The sequence below is a fragment of the Acromyrmex echinatior genome, unplaced genomic scaffold (genome assembly GCF_024713525.1).
Source record: "Acromyrmex echinatior isolate Ae372 unplaced genomic scaffold, ASM2471352v2 Scaffold20, whole genome shotgun sequence".
Taxonomy (NCBI): domain Eukaryota; kingdom Metazoa; phylum Arthropoda; class Insecta; order Hymenoptera; family Formicidae; genus Acromyrmex; species Acromyrmex echinatior.
In genome coordinates this window covers 789332-811514 of record NW_028259054.1, presented here as the reverse complement: position 1 = coordinate 811514, position 22183 = coordinate 789332, and the positions used below count along the sequence as shown (strand labels likewise).

The 22183-nt window shown below is 36.4% G+C and overlaps 2 protein-coding genes across 13 annotated transcripts in view; one reads left to right on the top strand and one right to left on the bottom strand.

The window, feature by feature from the left end:
- Positions 1–22183, bottom strand: part of LOC105152712 (coiled-coil domain-containing protein 39) — a 231403-nt gene that overhangs the window by 44543 nt on the left and 164677 nt on the right. The window lies entirely within an intron of this gene.
- On the top strand, positions 3699–11361 carry LOC147906576 (uncharacterized). Its single transcript, XM_087416350.1, is given in 5 exon segments — positions 3699–4188; positions 5114–5415; positions 6330–6756; positions 6989–7334; positions 7336–11361. Coding segments are annotated over 5 exon segments (1785 nt in total). The 3' UTR covers positions 7556–11361.

Sequence of the window (22183 nt, the reverse complement as noted above, 5' to 3'; positions counted from 1 at the left end):
AAATTTGTGTATCATTAATATCTTCTAATCAGAATATGTAAGAATAGAATCGTTACCTGTTTTACAGCAAAAAAATATAATGATGAATCTCAAGTACATCCTTTGCATAGATAGAAATTTGTCGTGACATTGTGTGTTGTTATTTGTCATATCATATATAATATTTTACCACTATTTATATATATGAGTCAAAGTTGAGAAAAAGTTGAGAAAGTGTTCATGATCAAAAGTTTAGAAAGTTCTAGAATTATTTATTAAATGAGAGAGAGAGATCTTTCTTAAGAAGAGGCAGATAAACATTAGGCAAACCTTCAGTGTCACTGTTAGCGCGTTAACTATCCATTCATCGATCTAAGCGCTCTATGCCCGCGCTCATTAGATAAGGCCCGTCGTGTTAGGGCCCGTTGCCGAGAGAGGGAGTTGCCTAGCGTACATGGGCGTTGGCGCGACGATAAGGAGACCACGCCGGTCACGTGCGACACAACAGCGTGCAGAGGTCTGCGATCGCGATTAGATATAAAGTTAAGTCAAGTGAATCGTATCAAAGTCAATTAGCAAATCAAAGAATAAACATAAATTTTGGTCCTTCGAGCCGCATTCAGAGCCGGATATCGCATTCAAAGCTGGATATCGGATTCAAAGCCGGATATCAGATTCAAAGCCGGATTCTAAACAATCAACGTCAGCGAAAAGGCATCAAGCACCGCAATTCGAACGGGATTACCGCTCAAGAGATTACCGAGTTCAAGAAAACAAAATTGCAAAAAATGGCCGTGCACGAGGCTACAGATCTTCGCCGTGCACGAGGATACATCAAGACAAAGGTAACGAGATTGCGAACACGAATAATGCAAGCCGATAGCATCGATGAAGAACAAGCAGAAGCAAGAATGGAGAAGCTGGAAGATGCTTACAAGGAGTTTGAGTCCATACAATGGCAACTATTGGACAAAGAGAGCGAATTCAACGATGAGGACACACTAGAACAAGAATACTTGGAAGAAAGGTATTTTGAGGTAAAGGCTTTATTAAAACGCATGAAATTATCGTCGGCGTCGGACACTGTACCGCGAGATACAAACGTGGTCACTCGACTGTTGCAACAGCAAACCGAGCTTATCGAACAAATGCGTCGCGATGCTCAGCATGAAGGCGCAGACGCCATGACACCACGTAGTAATACCGAGACGTTGTCGGCCATTCTCGCGCGACAAACCGACATACTTGACCGTGTGGCAAACAATGCAGGCACGATTAACGCAGATAATAGAGTAAAGTTGCCTACTATCAAACTACCGAGGTTTGATGGCAAAATCGAGGATTGGAAAGCTTTTTCTGACAGCTTTCGATCGATCATACATATCAGACCGCAACTGTCTGATGTCGAAAAATTTCAATATTTAGTTTCATCAATCTCAGGGGACGCCGCTAAAATTATCGAGTCAATCAAGCTAACGGGTCAAAATTATTCGACGGCTTGGGAATTACTGCTAAGTAGATACGACGATCCTAGGTCGCTCAAGAAAAAACATATCGAATGTTTATTTACAATGCCCGTCGTAGCAAAAGAGTCAGCGAAAGCTCTTCGCGAGTTACTCGATTATACTTCCAGGCATCTACGCATGTTAAAGATTCTAGGATTATCTACCGATTCTTGGGATGATCTGATCATGCACATGATGGAAGACAATTTGATGTGAAAACTCTTCGAGCATGAGAAGAAGAAACGAAATCTAGCGAAACAGTGACATTAAACATGACATGCTGGAATTTATAAAAAATAGAAGCCTCATTTTAGAGCGTATCGAAGTCACGATCGAATGATAGGGTTCTCAAAGAAAGGGAGCTGCGTAGCAAGGGCTCTCACTCTAAATCGCAAGCTGATAACAAGGATGCTGCAAATCAAAATAAATTCTCTAACCTCTTCTCTGGCTATGGGTAAGTGTTTCCTCTGCGACGGATCACATCCTTTATTTGTTTGTGAGAAATTTCTAGCTCTATCAGTTGCCGAATCAAGGAAGTCAAGCGTCTAAAGCTATGCATAAATTGCCTCAGAAGCGACCATTACGTAAAGGCATACAAAAGAGGTTCCTGTCGAGAATGTAATGGGAGGCACAATACACTATGTCATCAGCAACAGACTGACAAGGACTCTGCAAAATCAGAGCCGCAGGACAACAATCATCAATTAGTTGCTAATGTAGCGGTTAATCACGCACAAGGTAAAAAGGTGACGAATTCTCATGACCACTGCAAGGTTAGAAGCAATGCGATGTAATGGCTCGCTAATTCCGATTCGCATACTTCTTGATAATGCCAGTGAGGCAAATTTTGTCACTCAAGCTGCATACAATAAACTAGGGTTGAAGAAAAATAGGGCTTTCGAAATTGTAACCGTCTAAACGAGATTGAAAACAAGATTCACAGTATTTGCGAAGTTCATGTAAAGTCGAGATGCTCCAATTTTCAGGCCAGTGTTCAATGTCTGATCCGTAAAATTACCAAGAATTTGCCGTCCATGAATATAGATCGTGACAAGCTACAGATACCGAGTAATCTTGTATTAGCTGACTCAGAATTCCACAACAATAGACATGTTACTAGGGGCGGAATATTTCTTTGACTTATTAGACGTGGGTAAAATCGAGCTTGGGCAAGATCAACTAGTTTTACAAAATACGAAACTTGGATGGATCGTAGCAGGTTCCGTTTCGATAACGGCCTGCAGGGATTCGGCCATCGATAGGGGAACGACAAGAGCATTGGTTTGTTCAGTAGAGCCTCGCGATGGGTTAAAGGAATGTCTGGAGAGATTCTGGAAATTGGAAAATTACGACAGCGACAAAACGAGAGCGTTATCGATAGACGAGAAAAGATGCGAGCAGTATTTTGAACAAACTGTCACGCGAACAAGCAATGGTAGATTCATGGTAAAATTACCTTTCCGCGATGCGAATTTACCTATTGATGATAACCGAGAAGTAGCTTTGAAGCGTTTAATGCATTCTGAACGCACACTCAAGAACAATGAAGTCATGCGAGATCATTATATTAAGTTCATGCGAGAATATATCGAGTTAGATCACATGTCAGTTCTGAAACCTCCGTTTGACGATTGCAAAGGCGCGGTCTATTTGCTTCATCATGGGGTGTTAAAAGAATCTAATACTAGTACAAAATTACGTGTTGTATTTGATGCATCCGCTAAAAATAATAAGAGCGTGTCTTTAAATGATGCTCTTTTAATCGGACCCGTTTTACAAGATGGCTTAATCGACATAATTATTCGTTTTCGTACTTACAAAATCGCTTTAACTGCCGACTTACAGAAAATGTATCGTCAGGTGTTGGTTCGGGAAGACGATCGCGATCTTCAACGAATTTTATGGAGATTTTCGCTAAAAATAATAAGAGCGTGTCTTTAAATGATGCTCTTTTAATCGGACCCGTTTTACAAGATGGCTTAATCGACATAATTATTCGTTTTGAGCAACCTGTACAAGATTATCGCTTAAATATTGTTACGTATGGTCAAGTCTGTGCGTCTTACTTAGCGGTACATTGTTTGAGACAACTAGGTGAGGAGGGTAAAGAGAATTATCCGTTTGCGTCTCATACTTTATTGAATGATACTTATGTCGACGATATCGGGGGCTAGCACGATTGAAAATGCTCGTTCTTTGCAAGAACAATTAACTATGTTATTACAACAAGGAGGATTCGAAGCGCACAAATGGTGCTCTAATTCTGACGACGGACTGAAAGGAGTTCTGCACGAGCTCTGTGAATCTAATTCTAATTTTAAGATTGATGCGAATGATACTATTCGGGCTTTGGGGTTCGAATGGAAACCAAATTCGGACAGACTTCAGTTTACCACAAATGCAATAGGTCATGCGTCCACAAAGCGCGAGATGCTGTCCGCAATTGATAAACTATTCGATCCTTTGGGATTGATAGATCCCATTTTAACGGTAGCTAAAATCCTGATGCAAAGTCTTTGGGAAATCAAAACGGACTGGGACGATCCACTCCCAAATTCGATGCTAGACAAGTGGAAGGAATTCCGAGATTCCTTAAGTAATACTCACGAATTATATGTTCCTCGATTAGTTATAGGTGTATCAAAGAATTGTCGATATTCCATGTTTGGATTTTGTGACGCTTCCGAGAAAGCATATGGCGCATGTACGAGGTGTGACTATTAAATAACGAGACTGACGCTGCTACAGAAGAAGTATGCATGCGCCAAACGCCAGCGACCGACAGCTGTTTAGCGTGAAGCCTTCTCTTTCGAATGCAGTACCTCTCGCTTCTGTAAACAAATCCGTATAGCCGTAGCCTTCTTTCGCATTAGAGTTGTTTTTTTGTTTCGCCAGAAAAATGATAAGTGTAACAATAGAGCAACAAATTGTTGTGAAATTTCACGTGAAACTTGGAAAAACCGCTATTGAAACTTATAATTTATTGAAAGAAGTGTATGGCCATGAATGTTTATCGCGTACACGTTTTTGAGTGGTTTAAGCGTTCCAAGAAGACGTTGAAGATGATTCACGCTCGGGTCGCCCTTTCACGTCAAAAACGGATGACAATATCGAAACAATCGGTAATCTGGTTCGATCCGACCGTCGATTAAGTATTCGTGCGATTGGTGAAACTATAGAAATTGACAAAGAATGCGTACGGCAAATTTTACATAACAATTTTAACATGAAAAAAGTGTGTGCCAAAATGGTACCTAAAATTCTTATGTTTGAACAACAAGAAGCTCGCAAAAATCTTTGTACTGACACTTTGAATGCCATTAAAAATGACCCAAACTTATTGGAAAGGATAATAACATGTGACGAATCGTGGTTTTTTACTTATGATCTCGAAACGAAGCGCCAATCCATGCACTGGAAGAGCCCAATTTCACCGAAAGCCAAAAAAGCTCGAATGAGCAAATCAAAATTCAAAGCAATGATGATTGTTTTTTTCGATATTCATGGGATTGTGTACCTTCACTGGGTTCCTGAAGATCAAACTATTAGGTAGTAATCAACATTACTACCTTCACGTTCTTGCTGAACTCCGTGAAAGAATAAGGAAAAAACGACCCTAATTGTGAAAGACAAGTCATGGGTTTTCCATCAAGACAATGCGCCGGCTCATTCCGCATTGTCTGTCAAGAGGTTTCTAGCCAAGTACAGCATCCCAGTGTTAGACCATCCGCTTTATTCGCCGGATCTTGCACCATGCGATTTCTATCTGTTTCCTAAGATGAAATCTGCATTAAAAGGAACAAGATTTGAGTCCGTTGAAGCTGTGAAAGAGAAAGCGGCACGCGTCCTGAAGGAGCTGACAGAAGAAGACTTTCAGCACTGTTTCAAACAATGGAAGATTCGCATGGAGCGTTGTAAGGATAGAGGAGGGGTATATATTGAAGGTGATAATAAATAAATATGAAATCAAAATAAAATATTTTACAGCGTCAGTCTCGTTATTTAATAGCCACATCTTATCTACATACGAATCGGTAAGCGAATCCAGCGAAGAAATGATAGTTAGGCTATTATGCGCGAAAGCGAGGGTAGCCCCTTTAAAGAAGAAATCTATACCTAGGTTAGAACTATGTAGTGCGTTATTACTATGTAAATTGATCAATAATGTAAAACACGCCGTTCACATTGAAATTGATGAAATACGGGCTTGGTCTGATTCCATGGTCGTGCTGTACTGGCTTCGCGGCGCCGTAGCGCGTTGGAAAACTTTCGTATCCAACCATGTGTCGGAAATTAACGAAATACTTCCTGCTATCCATTGGAACCATGTAAAGGGTTCGGAGAATCCCGCAGATCTGATCTCAAGAGGAGTTTCAGCTGAAGGATAATTCCTTATGGTGGAATGGCCCTAAATGGTTGTCATATATTCGTCCCATAACAAGCGAAGGAAGTCTTGATTTGGAATTCGCCGAGGATGCCATACACAGAGCCGAGATTGAAGCTAAGCAACTCACTGCAGTTTGCAATCTCATCATACCTCAATTATTATATTAGTTTCCAACGAGACAATCAACACACTCATCACGAACTGCTCAACGTTCACGAGGATTGAGCGGATACTTGCTTATTGCATTAGATTTCTTCATAATTGCCGCAAAGGACATGAAGACCGAGAACTATCTAAATTGACTCTACCTGAGTTGGAGTTATCAAGACGCGAGGTACTTAAGCATTCACAACGTGTCTACTTCGCGGAAGAACTAAAATGTCTTCAAAACAAACGAGAAATAAACAAAACTAGTCCATTACTTCAGCTACACCCATTTCTAGACGACATGGAATTAGGGCGGACGACTTCAGGCGGCGCCTTGGAGTTTCGAAAGGAAACATCCCATCTTACTGCCCGCACAATGCAAGATCACACGTTTGCTGATAGAAAGAGAGCATCGCGCTCTACTACATGCTAATCCACAATTGTTACTGGCATCAATACGCCAACAATACTGGCCACTAAACGCAAGAAATTTGGTGCGTCAAGTTTGCCGTTCCTGTGTCTGGTGTGCTAGGCACAACCTAAGAGGACTAACACAAACGATGGGATCCCTTCCCAGCGATAGAGTGCAGCCATCCAGAGCATTCGCCGTTACAGGAGTCGATTTTGTAGGACCAATCACTACCCTTGTCAACAAAGGACGAGGTCGGAAAACATGCAAATCCTACATAGCATTATTTATATGCTTCGTCACTAAAGCTATTCATCTCGAGGCTACAAGTGAGCTATCTACGACGGCCTTCTTAGCCACGTTACGCCGCTTCATTGGTCGGCGAGGTTCACTTCGAAAGAGAGATTTGCAGTGATAACGCCACCAATTTCGTGGGTGCTAAACGCGAATTATAAGAGTTGTACGCTTTTCTACGCACATCCATCAACGGAGAAATTGGTGACGCGTTGTAGGAGAGAGGCATAGAATGGAGCTTTATTTTTCCATATTCGCCGCATCTAGGAGGTCTATGGGAAACAGGAGTCAAATCCTGTAAATATCATCTCCGCAGAGTCATGGGCAATACTTTGTTTACCTTTGAGGAATTGACGACGTCTCTCGTGCAGATTGAAGCGTGCCTGAATTCGAGGCCATTGTCACCCCTATCCTCTGATCCTTCTGATCTGAAACCTTTAACGCCAGGACATTTTCTCATAGGAGAACCACTAACCAGTCTTCCGGACAACAATCTAACTGATATAAATATCAATCACCTTGATAGGTGGGAAATGGTTCAACGCTCGGTCCAAGAATTTTGGAAACGGTGGGCGGCGGAATACGTGTCCAATTTGCAAAGCCGTGTCAAGTGGAAAACTCGCCAGGAAAATCTCCCAAGTCAACGACCTTGTGCTCTTAAAGCAGGATAATCTTCCACCGTTAAAATGGAGAATTGGACGCGTTACCGAAGTTCATCCTGGCAAAGACAATTTAGTACGCGTCGCGACGGTGCGCACGACCACTAGTATTGTTACACGTGCAATTGCTAAACTTTGTAAGTTACTAATGAGTAATTCTATAAAGGAAGATTAATTGATTAATCTTGATGGGCGGTGTGTTAGCGCCTTAACCATCCATTTATCGATCTAAAGCGCTCCATGCCCGCACTCGTTAGATAAGGCCCGTCGTGTTAGGGCCCGTTGCCGAGAGAGGGAGTTGCCTAGCGTTGGCGCGACGATAGGGAGACTACACCGGTCACTTCCACGTGCGACACAACAGCGTGCAGAGATCCGCGATCGCGATTAGATATAAAGTCAAGTCAAGTGAATCGTATCAGAGTCAATTAGCAAATCAAAGATCAAATAGTCACTTTGCTTATTGATACCACTTGTTTTTATGTATATCATTTCAGAAATTCTTCTTTTCATTAATGATTGTTCTGTGTCTAAAATTCTTATGTTATCCCAATCCAATTCATGCATCTCATTCAACTGGTGACGTGAAACCACTAATATCTCGGAAGTGGATTTTCTTATGTCAGCCTTATGTTCTTTTATACGAGTTTTTAATTTCATTTTTGTTTAGCCAATATAAGAAGATTCACAATTTAAACAATTTATTTTTTAGACTACTCCATGATGGTCATCTTTAAGCAAAGGATCCTTTCCAGTCTTTATAAATGTATTCATTTTATTCATAGGTTTATAAGCTATATTAAAACTATGAATATGTGAAAGTTTTTTGAATTTTTCAGATACTTTGCTTAAGTATAGTATCGTGAAAAATTTTTTCTTTGAATTAGCATTAGAATCACATTCATTATTATTTTCTTCACGATTTTAATCTAAATTAGTTCTACTTTCCAAGGTTTTTATCCTATTTTTTATTGTTGAAAATGTGAATTTAAGAGGATAACCATTACTTAAAAGAGTGTGAATTAAATCAGAAATATTTTTTTCATGAAATTTAGGATGGGATAAAAGCAAAATTCTATCTAATTGTCCAATGATTACTCCCCTTTTATGTACTAACAGATGATTCGAAAAATGGTGTAAATATCTCTTAGAATTAATAGGTTTTTTTATCGAAGATAATACTTCCTTCTTGTCTCATTAATTTTACGTCTAAAAAATTTATGCCGTTTTCATCGCCAAAGTCAACAGTAAATCTAAGCCTTTCATGATATGAGTTAAACAATTCCAGGACTCCTTCAACCTTTTCTTTATATACAGCTAACACAATGTCATCCACATAATGGAAATAAAAAGACGAGATAATATTATCAGCAGTAATAATTTCTTGTTCTAAGTCTTGTAGAACTATGTTCGCTAATATAGGGGACAAAGGAGAGCCCATTGGCATGCCAAAAATCTGTCTAAATATTTTTTTTATCAAATTTAAAAAATGTAGAGTTAATTATAATCATAATTGCTTTAATAAACTCATGTACAGGAATAGAAGTCTTATTTTCAATCAAGTTCCACTTACGTTCAATGCTTTATCAGATTTTACATATTCAAGATGTTTATATAAGTCTTGTAGCTCAACTCATAGATATTTGAATATAAAATTGTTTTTAAGTTTGTCAATTCTTTTTTTTGAAGAATGAAACAGATTATTATTATTTTTACGTGTAAATTTAAACATATGCTTCGAAATTATATGTTCCTTCAGACACGTTTTTAAAAATTGAATTCTTATTCTTATTACATTCTTATATTGATATTAGTCCTATACGTTCTTATACATTTTTTTAATAGCAAGCATGAATGTAATCCGAAATTATATTTAATAAAGTCAAAAAAATTTATTATATTACACATGTTAATGCTCATGTAATCAAAATACATAATAAAAACGAACGTGATTTATAAATCAAAATTTAAGAAAAGAAGAGCATAAAAACCACAACACAAGGTGTTATTTGTGATATTTAATTATCATTACATTAATAAAACATTAGACATTTCGGTCACAATCTGACCATCTTCAGTAAATAAATTCACAATATTCTTAAAACGCAAAATTACAAATATCTGACATTACATTCAATCGTCGTAAACTAACATAAGAAAATCCACTTCTGAGATATCAGTGGCTTCACGTCACCACTTAAATGAGATGCACGAATTAGACTGGGATAATATCAGAATTTTAAACACGGAACAATCTTTAATAAAAAGAAGAATTTCTGAAATGATATATATTAAAAGTCAAATAAGTAGTATCAATAAGCAAAGTGACACTGAAGGTTTGCCCGATGTTTATCTGCCTTTTCTAAAGAAATATCTCTCTCACTCTTAATAAATAATTCTAGAACAATCTAAAAATTTTGACACAAATATATAAATAGTGGTAACATACATGATATATGACAAATAATAACATACATACAATGTCACGACAAATTTCCATCTGTGTAAAGGATGTACTTAAGATTCATCAAAAAGTTTTTTGCTGTAAAACAGGTAACGATTCTATTCTCATACTTTTCGATTTGAAAATATTAATGATAGGTTAATTTTTAAATTAGAATCTGGAAATTCTTGTTCTACATAATTCAAAATATGACAATTGGCAACATTGTTGTACGATGCACCTCCACATGATGAAAGAACACGTTTAGATATAATTATTTTACATGACGATTGAATATAACGTCAGATATTTGTAATTTTGCGTTTTAAGAATATTGAATTTACTGAAGATGGCCAGATTGTGATCGAAACGTCTAATGTTTTATTAATGTAATGATAATTAAATATCACAAATAATACCTTGTGCTGTGGTTTTTATGCTCTTCTTTTCGTAAGTTTTGATTTATAAATCACGTTAGTTTTTATTATGTGTTTTGGAAAGTAGTCTTGTCTTTGATTCGATTACCGGTACCTATCATTTTGATTAATTTGGTTCTCGATATTTTTAACTCTCAGCATCCGAGGATTCACTTTATCATGGAGTTCGGTGATGATAGGTTAAACTTTTAACTCTTTGGATGTTATTTTAATTATTAACAATAAAAAAATCAAACTTGATTGGTATCATAAATTTAACGTTTTCGTGGAGGTATTTGAATTTCTTGTCTCATCACCCGATTTCTCACAAGAGGAACACTATTGCCGGTTTGATAGATAGAGTAATTTTGCTTTCAAGTCCTAAGTTTCATCTTGATAATTTTTATTTTGTAATTAAAATCTTGTTGGAGAATTATTATCCATTAGAATTTATGATATTAATAAAGTATTAATAAACGATTGAAAAACATTATTAATTTTAAGAGAAAGAAACAGGACAATAATAATATCAAAAATATTCATAATTTATGTTCCTTATGTTCCGATATTTTCCAAAAAATTCAATAGATTAAACAGCGAGGATATTATTATAGAATATCATTTTATAGTGTTAATAAATTGCGTGAATTCATCAAGGTACATACATAAGGATCCCCTTCCTCAAGAAAAGAAATCTAATGTGGTGTACAAGATTTGTTACAAAGATTTCGAGAATGCGAGCTACTTGAGACAAACAGGAAGACAGCTGAAGACGAGAATAGTTGAACACAGGAATCATATTCGATGAAACATAACCACACATTCGATCATAACTGACCACCGATTGGAAGAAAACCACGAGTTCGATTGGAAAAATATTGCAGTTTTGGATGAGGAACCCCAGTACAGAAATAGATTATGATCAGAGATACTACACATCAGGAGACAGACACGTGGCCAACCTGTAGACAGACTTGAAGGGGCTTTCCAATGCCAACTTTCCAATTATAGATGGAATATAAATATCGAAGCGTTATTATTACCAGTTAATCAGTATACATTTTTTGTTACATTAAGGTTAAATTATTAAAGATTATAAAAATTCAGTTTTTGATTTTAATGTCAGTAGACTATCTATGTATATATTCATGGGGGGGGGGCAAGCCGCGGAGTGAGGGGCCGGGGGAAAACTTGGCGAGAGAAGTATTGTGGTGTGGGGGGCAGCCAATGAGCGAGCTGCTTTGTCCTCCCACTACCTCTCGTAGTTTTCCTCCCCGGCCCCCGTCCCCACGGGCGCATGTGTGTGTGAGCTCGTGACGTCACGGCGTGACGCGACGACGACGATCCAGCGAGCTCGAGAGCGGGCGAGCGACTGAGGGAGTTCGCAGTTTTTTCTTCCCGCCTGTGCGCTGTCGCTCTCGCTCGCACCAACGTTTTCGTTGCGTTCGATCGTTGTTAGTTTAATGTAATAAAAAAATCTTACCCCTCACGTTTCTCACCGCATCCTTGATACGATAAGAATCCATTTTTTTTCCGTTATGCAGTTTTATATAGTTTTGTCTACTTGATAGACACCACATGCATCCTCTTTCGAGCCTTAAAAATACGATAAGAATCCATTGTCCCTTTTCCGTTATGCAGTTTTATCTCCTTGATAGATACCACAAAGATGTGATAAGACACTATTGCATCCTCTTTCAGGATGCGTTCTCTCTCGTATTGGTTCAATTTTCATAAGGGTATCTATTTTTATGCAGTTTTGTGTCCTCGATAGAAACCACATCCGTCAACATGTCCGATGGACAATAGTATATAAATGCGTATGGGCGAGGCTTTTTTCGTCATACATATTTTTTTTGGCGGTTTCGAACGTATTATTTGTGTACTACGATGGAGTCTCAAAGTAAAGAGATCGAGGAGCTATCGACGAGATCCATCGAGAAATCGTTTGAACAACTATTAGATGAGGAAGAGGAAGAGGAAGACGTGTTCGATGAAACGTTTATGAGTTCTATAATCGATTTAATACATCAGACGTGGATTACGAATATATTTGTAAAAAATTTGTGAATGATGATTGGATACATACAGACCTATATGATAAATCAGCGAAAAATAGATCCGAATACGATACGTATGAGGGAGGCAAAGACAATGAAAGATGCATTAATGTCATTGTTGAACGCGTTGAAAACGAGAGGTTTGCTGAATTCTACGTATTCTATGGAAGAGCTGAATCATTTCTTCTCTACCTCCGAGAGTAAAGTGTTGCGTCATCTGCTTAGGGAAGATTTCATGACGAGAAATACATTCTTCGAATGGTTGCACGATCTGAAGGAGTATGTCACATGGCGACACTTGTCGATGCGTCGAACATCGATCGTGAGAATTTTGCATCGTCAGGAGAATCGACATCGTCTGGAGGTATGGACGCGCTTTTTGCTTCAACCAGTGATGCGAATTCCGGGCCGCTTGCACACGCGATCAGCGCCACCGTTCGGCGGCCTGGCGCAACCGGTAGCAACACAAGCATGAGCCCGTGTCCGTGTGACTTCGTTAGTTAGAAGCGTGCCGACTATTATCGCTCTGTCCTTTTTGCACTACGTTCTTATTGCTTGCCTTGTCGGCACACTGAGAACGAGAGAGAACATTGTTTCACTCAAGCGAGCAACCGAAATATGCTTTCTCGGCCTCTCGGCTCTCGACGTCAGGCGTGTATCAGGAGACATGGAGGCATGGGAACATTCTAAATAATACGTTTTAATAAATTGTAATAAATTGTAATATACCCCTCCCAGAATATTATAAATCGTGTCAAAACGCGATAATTGACAGGAGATTAATTGTTTATGATTTTCCATTCGTATTATGTACTACGGTCATAAATTCGATCCGCAAGAAATTGACGTGGTCGAGCGCGTAAGGTGTGAGATCGGAAATAAGTACTATAATTAGTAGTAAACATATGTATTAGATCAAGTATATTTTCATATAATTTTTGAAATTATTGCTCGTATGTGTAATTTTGAAGCAATAGTTGTAGGAAAAACCCGATTCGCTTTTCAATAGGCAAATAAAAAATTATTTTAAAATTACACAACATATGAAGGCTTTCAATTGTACACTACAAAATTATATTGGTATCACCTTTATTTATATTATTAATAATCTCGTTTTCAAAATTTTGTTCATTAACAGAATTTTAAATGCGGATGTGATGGTTAGAAAGAAACATTTTATACAAAATATTGATCGACACAAAGCGTATTTGTCATAAACGCAACATCATTAAACATGTTTTTTTTAACAATAGAAGTCAAAACGTGGTTAAACTTAAACAATGTGATTGAAAAGACATACACCACGAGCGCAAGATGTTAGTAGCGAAATATTTATATTTTAATAGATTACCATAGAATAAAAACAATACAATAAAATAGACCTCATATATCAGGCTACCTTCAGTATTACAAAATTAATGTGTGTTATAACTTTCATACATGTTGAAAACACCTAATTTCGAATAAATTTTATTCACGTTATAATAATGAGATAAAATATTTTTCACGCTTAATTACAATTATATTTTCGAAGAGCTTGACGCTCAGGTTATAAATTTTTTAGTCCATAAAATCATGTCAAATACTCCAGATGTCAATTGTCGTTTTTTTGTCACAACAGTTAGTCGAACTTATTGAAACACATAATTTCCAGATTCTATTAAATGTGAAATTTATTGATAATATTAATAGCGCTTCAATTAAAAAAATTAATATAACTGTGATATATATATATATATATATATATATATATATAAATTATAATATCTGTGTTAACAATAAGTTCAGTTATGGAATCCAAGATTTGGAAAACTATATTGAACTGCTCAAGAGTCGAAAACAAAATATCTAACTCTAATCATGAAAGACGGTTTATATACAATTTTGTTTATTTATGAAGATTATTTCTGACGTTAGTCTCTTTTGAAAGAATGATTCTATATCTAATATCTGAATATCATCCCAATTAAATTTATGACAATATTCAAATTGATGTTGTGAGACCACATTGTGAGCGCTATTTAATTTTTAATGTTAGTTTTATGTTTATTTATTCCAGCTTTAACTTTCCTTTTAGTTTGGTCCACGTAAGAGAGATGTTTTTTTTATATGAATCTTTCATCGATTAAATCGAACACCATACATGTCGAATCATTATTTTTCCTACAATTTTTGATTTTAAGGTACACGAATAATTGCACTTATTATATATAAATATAACAAGAAAATATATTGACCTTATACAGATGATTAATTAAACTACTTGTATCACGAAAATATATTAAGAGGAAAAAAGGAAAAAAGGGATTTTCGCGTGAGACTACCAGCGTACTGTCCGCGCATTTTATTTACTCAGCCACATCGATTAAATGAGTTTGACGTTTACTAGTGCAATATAGAATCCACACGATGAACGCTCTCGTGTTTTCGTATTCTTAAGAATCTCGAGTTTTCGATGCAACGTGCGATATTATTATCAAAATAATCACTCTCCTTCTCTACTTTCCTATATATTTTAAACATTAATCGGAATAAAGTGAGATGTATTAGATATTATTATAGTGCATACTTCTACGAATTACGCAACATTCAAATTTGTGAATGTGAAAGTATCCACTCTCGGCCAATATGTACGTCTTTTAATTTAAGATGTTATGTTATAATGAAATTAATTGTAACACTTTTAATTATACCATAACTTATAAAGTAAATTATTTTAAAAATATTGTAGTTTCATCTTATTTATTTTAAATAACGTACATATTGTTGCTCAACGGAAACCATGAGAAGGAGGTGGTCTCTTCCATCAGGATGGAAATGTAAAAAATTGTCATTAAAAATAAATATAAAATTTATAAATAAATTGCGGTGTTGCGCGCGCGCGCGCGTGTATGTGTGTGTGTGTGTGTGTGTGTGTGTGTGTGTGTGTAGAAGCAAAAACGAAACATTTTTTGAGCAACAATATGTACGTTATTTAAATAAGATGAAACTACAATATTTTTAAAATAATTTAGTTTATAAGTTATGGTATAATTAAAAGTGTCAATTAATTTCATTATAACATAACATCTTAAATTAAAAGACGTACATATTGGCAGAGAGTGGATACTTTCACATTCACAAATTTGAATGTTGCGTAATTCGTAGAAGTATGCACTATAATAATATCTAATACATCTCACTTTATTCCGATTAATGTTTAAAATATATAGGAAAGTAGAGAAGGAGAGTGATTATTTTGATAATAATATCGCACGTTGCATCGAAAACTCGAGATTCTTAAGAATACGAAAACACGAGAGCGTTCATCGTGTGGATTCTATATTGCACTAGTAAACGTCAAACTCATTTAATCGATGTGGCTGAGTAAATAAAATGCGCGGACAGTACGCTGGTAGTCTCACGCGAAAATCCCTTTTTTCCTTTTTTCCTCTTAATATATTTTCGTGATACAAGTAGTTTAATTAATCATCTGTATAAGGTCAATATATTTTCTTGTTATATTTATATATAATAAGTGCAATTATTCGTGTACCTTAAAATCAAAAATTGTAGGAAAAATAATGATTCGACATGTATGGTGTTCGATTTAATCGATGAAAGATTCATATAAAAAAAACATCTCTCTTACGTGGACCAAACTAAAAGGAAAGTTAAAGCTGGAATAAATAAACATAAAACTAACATTAAAAAATTAAATAGCGCTCACAATGTGGTCTCACAACATCAATTTGAATATTGTCATAAATTTAATTGGGATGATATTCAGATATTAGATATAGAATCATTCTTTCAAAAGAGACTAACGTCAGAAATAATCTTCATAAATAAACAAAATTGTATATAAACCGTCTTTCATGATTAGAGTTAGATATTTTGTTTTCGACTCTTGAGCAGTTCAATATAGTTTTCCAAATCTTGGATTCCATATGTTACATACCAATAAAATCCCCTTATTCTTTATAGAATAATATATTCGTCATAGGTATACAATTTATACTTTAGTTTTATCTTATCGCTAGATTTCCCTACTTTATCTTTATTTCGAAACCAGAAATTCCGTTTCTCTTTTATATTCAGTTTCTTTATTTGAACATTCAAACTCTAACCGATAGATCACGTTATGTACTTTTATGCGTCATAAAAATTATCTATAGATTATTCTAGAAAGAATGTCTAAGAATATCACACGATCTTTCTCAAAAAAAGCCCTCCTATAAAATAACAAATTTAAAAGCGTATTATACATTAACATTAATAATAACGTATATTATATTAGCGTTTAACGATTAAGTAATTAAGTTCAATAATTAGCAGTAAAATAGAAATCTTCCTGAATGCGAGAACGAATATCTTTTTCTTTCTTTTCCCTTTTTCTTTTTCTAATAAAGTTAAATTAATTAATTAATTTTAAACATATGAATGTAGTGAATTCGCCTCGCATAAAGGCTATTAAGGAAAACCGAATTTTTATAACAAATTGTTAAAATTCAACTATTACTTATTAAGAATAAACTTGTAGAATGGGGAGTAGGGCTTATGCGGGGCCTTGCTGCATTATCTCAAAGAAAGCGCGAGTATAGATTCTACCAAATTTTGGGAAGTGTCGATTGGTTGTGAAAGGACACTCCCACACTCATTTTCAGTATATAAAAGGAGCTGTCGAAGACACACACTCACACTCACACTTACACTTACACTTACACTCAGACACACACTCTTGTACTTACTCTCAAACTCAAACTTACTCTTAAACTCACTCTCAGACTCAGAGACTTAGACTTAGACTTACACTTATACTTACACTCAAACTTAGACTCAGACTCACTCTCAGGCTCACACTGCTTTGGTCAATCAGCCAGTCAGTCAGTTATAGTCAAGGTGAGAACTATCCTCGCGCTTCATCAGAACCTCATTTTCGCATTTATCTTTTTTTAATAAACGATAATATTAAATCGAATCTATCGACGGAACGTCTAAATCTCTAATCCCTTAATCCACATTCAAGTACACATATACATATATATATATGAATATCTAAGGGATTGTTGCGACTGTCGCTGCCAATAGCGTGGCCCCCGTTTGTCGGCAATTCCTCGGAGAATTCATAATTTTCTCGTATCCAGAGTATCCTCGTATCCTTAACTACACAACTTAATCTCCGGTCCCCGAGTAAATTGTTTAAATACATTGACTCAAAAACGGAGAAACATCTCAATAACAACATTGAAACGTAACACATAACTGAACTTATTGTTAATACAGGTATTATAATTTATATATATATATATATATATATATATATATATATATATCACAGTTATATTAATTTTTTTAATTGAAGCGCTATTAATATTATCAATAAATTTCACATTTAATAGAATCTGGAAATTATGTGTTTCAATAAGTTCGACTAACTGTTGTGACAAAAAAACGACAATTGACATCTGGAGTATTTGACATGATTTTATGGACTAAAAAAATTTATAACCTGAGCGTCAAGCTCTTCGAAAATATAATTGTAATTGAGCGTGAAAAATATTTTATCTCATTATTATAACGTGAATAAAATTTATTCGAAATTAGGTGTTTTCAACATGTATGAAAGTTATAACACACATTAATTTTGTAATACTGAAGGTAGCCTGATATATGAGGTCTATTTTATTGTATTGTTTTTATTCTATGGTAATCTATTAAAATATAAATATTTCGCTACTAACATCTTGCGCTCGTGGTGTATGTCTTTTCAATCACATTGTTTAAGTTTAACCACGTTTTGACTTCTATTGTTAAAAAAAACATGTTTAATGATGTTGCGTTTATGACAAATACGCTTTGTGTCGATCAATATTTTGTATAAAATGTTTCTTTCTAACCATCACATCCGCATTTAAAATTCTGTTAATGAACAAAATTTTGAAAACGAGATTATTAATAATATAAATAAAGGTGATACCAATATAATTTTGTAGTGTACAATTGAAAGCCTTCATATGTTGTGTAATTTTAAAATAATTTTTTATTTGCCTATTGAAAAGCGAATCGGGTTTTTCCTACAACTATTGCTTCAAAATTACACATACGAGCAATAATTTCAAAAATTATATGAAAATATACTTGATCTAATACATATGTTTACTACTAATTATAGTACTTATTTCCGATCTCACACCTTACACGCTCGACCACGCCAATTTCTTGCGGATCGAATTTACGACCGTAGTACATAATACGAATGGAAAATCATAAACAATTAATCTCCTGTCAATTATCGCGTTTTGACACGATTTATAATATTCTGGGAGGGATATATTACAATTTATTACAATTTATTAAAACGTATTATTTAAAATGTTCCCATGCCTCCATGTCTCCTGATACACGCCTGACGTCGAGAGCCGAGAGGCCGAGAAAGCATATTTCGGTTGCTCGCTTGAGTGAAACAATGTTCTCTCTCGTTCTCAGTGTGCCGACAAGGCAAGCAATAAGAACGTAGTGCAAAAAGGACAGAGCGATAATAGTCGGCACGCTTCTAACTAACGAAGTCACACGGACACGGGCTCATGCTTGTGTTGCTACCGGTTGCGCCAGGCCGCCGAACGGTGGCGCTGATCGCGTGCTGCAAGCGGCCCGGAATTCGCATCACTGGCTTCAACCTCAAACCGACGGAATACCCTAATACATGACAAAATTGGAACATGGTCAACTGTACACCGTGGGCACTCCGGAAGGACAGACTGGACATCAGTTGATTCGCGTAGACGTATATGACATTCATGATATTAAGAATAAGGAAAAACGTCAATGGTGGAAATATGCAAAATTGAGAACACAATTTGTGACATCTTCCCCTAGAGATCGTAAGCAAATGGTGCAAATGAATAGGCTTTTGGATTGGGTAGCTGACGATTTGAGGAAAATACCATCACTAATGAAGGAAAAGAAAAACGTATTGTAAAAAATATATAGGAGAGAGGAAAAAAGCATACGATAATCACATATTATATCTACTATTTACGCATATCCTACATAGCTATCTCACTTTTACGTACGATTGTTTCCTTCACACCGAGAGAACACACACATTCTCTGCAGGACATGATAAAAGAGAGACGCACCGCGCGATTGTGATTGGTGTGATTTAATCGTTTGTGGCGACATATATCGAAGTTATAATGCCGACATTCGTCGATTTACAAGGTATAGTTCTTATCTCTTGTTTATTTTTTTACAAAAACGTGTGTATTATGTGTAAGGTTTTTTTTTGTTAAAGGATTCGTCGTGGGTGAACGATTCGTCGTGAAGGAGGTGGCAGTGTGAAGAATGAAAGCGAGATGACACATTATATTTTTACGTGCCCGATGCCATGGCATTTCTTAACAAAAAGTGATCAGTCGTACGCCTCATAGCTGATGGCGCATCACGGATTGCGATGGAACGACGGGATGGTGCCGTATCGTATGGCGCAGCGTTTGATCGCTGAAGCTATCAGTGGAGAAAGCGAAGCGGTCATTTATGTAAAGGGATTCGAAAAACGGGAGTGGTTAGTGGACATTCTAAACAACGACAATGTTATAGTCGAAACGATCGATGTACATTACAACGAAATTAAATCATTGAAAAATCTAGACTTTACTAATACGTTTCGGTGTGGAAGATACAGTAGCCATTGCGCGTTACAGAATGTTTTGAAACTGTATAATCAGTAGACGCAATTTCAAAGCAAGTAGTACGTGTTTCTTTTATACATTATGATGATTTATAATATTATGATTCTTTTATATATATATATATATATATATATATATATTACGATGATTTTTATTATATTATGATGTATGTACTAATTTTAGTTTGCATTTTATTAAAAGTAAAAGAAAAATGTGAATAATGGATTTCTTTCCGTTACACATATCCTTGTGTGTGTGTGTGTGTGTGTGTGTGTGTGTGTGTGTGTGTATTATTTGTAAAAGATAAGATGGGCTTGCGGTTTTTTGTTTCCGACGAAGGAACGATATATAAATGCACGGGGTAAGGTTCTTCTCACAGTGATTTTAATATGTTAAACGATAGCGATAGCGATAATAGTCCGAACGAGAGTACGGATAGCGATCCGTCAAGTGCGGTTTCGGATGTAGGTAGCGATGTGTATTGTTACGAGCGTATGGTATCGAGTCCTACGTTGGTTACATCTTGCATAAAGGAGAAGAAGTATTGGAACTTAGCCACACACCATTTACGGAGAGAGATTGGGAATCATTGTTCGCAAGAAATTTTATGGATTCAAAGTGCGGTAGTTGTTGACGATCGCACAAGAAGGTACGAGAACGCAGCTATGAAAGGTGTGCGAATCGATGACATTGGAAGGATGTATAAAAAGATTAAATTCGACATACCTATAGATAGTTACGGTGAAACGCTCTGGTTCACGTGTAAGCGAGGGTAGTGATTTTGTTTAATATAGAGAGAGAGATGGATGAGGAGGTGGAGGATTTTTTTCATCGTGCGACGAGTATCGATACGGCAGATACACGTATCGAGGAACACGTATGGGAGGAAAAATGTGACGAGTGTCTCGAGTTCTTGCGGGAGACGTGTCGAAACGGTAAACGTCGACGAACATCTACCGGAGTTGTAAATGCAGCGATCGCTCGACTAGTACGATTGGAAGGTTTGAGAAATGTTTTACGGCAACGTTTCGAACATGTGGGCTCTGACTATGTCGAATCGCAAAAGAGGGGATTTTCGTGGTTGGAAATCGAAACAGCTTTTAACAATCGCGTATTGACTGGTGTGGTGTTGAATTCGAATTTTACATCGAACTTCGACAATTTCTCGATGACGCGAGAGATATCGTTCTCGATCGGATACGCGATAATCTTCAGAGACATATTTGTTTGACAGTGAATACAATATTCAACGATGAGTTCGTCGCGGATGCTAAGAGAGCTGCTAAGAGTATTACTACGAAAAATTACGAGCTTTTTGGCACATCCGATCTGCGAGAGTGGTACGATAAACACGTGACAGACGATACTTTAGCAGCATTGGAGGAATTTCAGGAACGTGACAGTGGATGGACGCTATCACGTATATTGAATCTGATCGTAAATGTTAACAAATACAATCCTATGCATGCGGGATGTTGGGTGGAGCTGCCGCGAGAAATTATGCTGAAGAAGGCGGTAATCAATGTGCGTTCGATGGACAATGCATGTTTCGCTTGATCGGTGGTCGCCGCTCTGTATCCAGTTGAAAGTCATGTGAATAAGAAATCATCGTATTCGGTTATACTACTGTGTTGAATCTTGAGGGTATCGAGTTTCCCGTTACCTTAAAATAAATTACGAAATTTGAACTTATGAACGATATATCTGTCAACGTATTTACCGAGCGAGAGAGAGGTGGGAAAAAAGACGATGGTAATATAATCGTTCCTCTTCGTCTTATCAAAGAGAAGAAGAAAGAGAAACATGTAAATCTATTGTACCTGCAAGAGTCGAGACGCGACGACGAAAACGTCATTTCACATGGATTAAAAACCTGTCACGTTTGATAGGTTCGCAATTGAGCAAGAATACAAGGGAATATAAGGGAAGAAGTATTTGTGCGATAGGTGGATATACTATGTTCTCGTACATATACGAGATCTATTCAAAAACTATCGCGAATTTTGTGTTTTTTCAAAAATTATTTATTTATTCATGAATATCTATTTTGTCCCCTTCAAAGTAATCCCCATCAGATATTATATACTTGTGCCAACGTTTTTTCCAATCCTCGAAGCACTTCAAAAAATCATTTTTTGTGATCTTGTTCAGCTCCTCCTTCGATACCGTCTTTATCTCCTCAATCGTAGCGTAGCATCGTCCTTTCATGGGCCT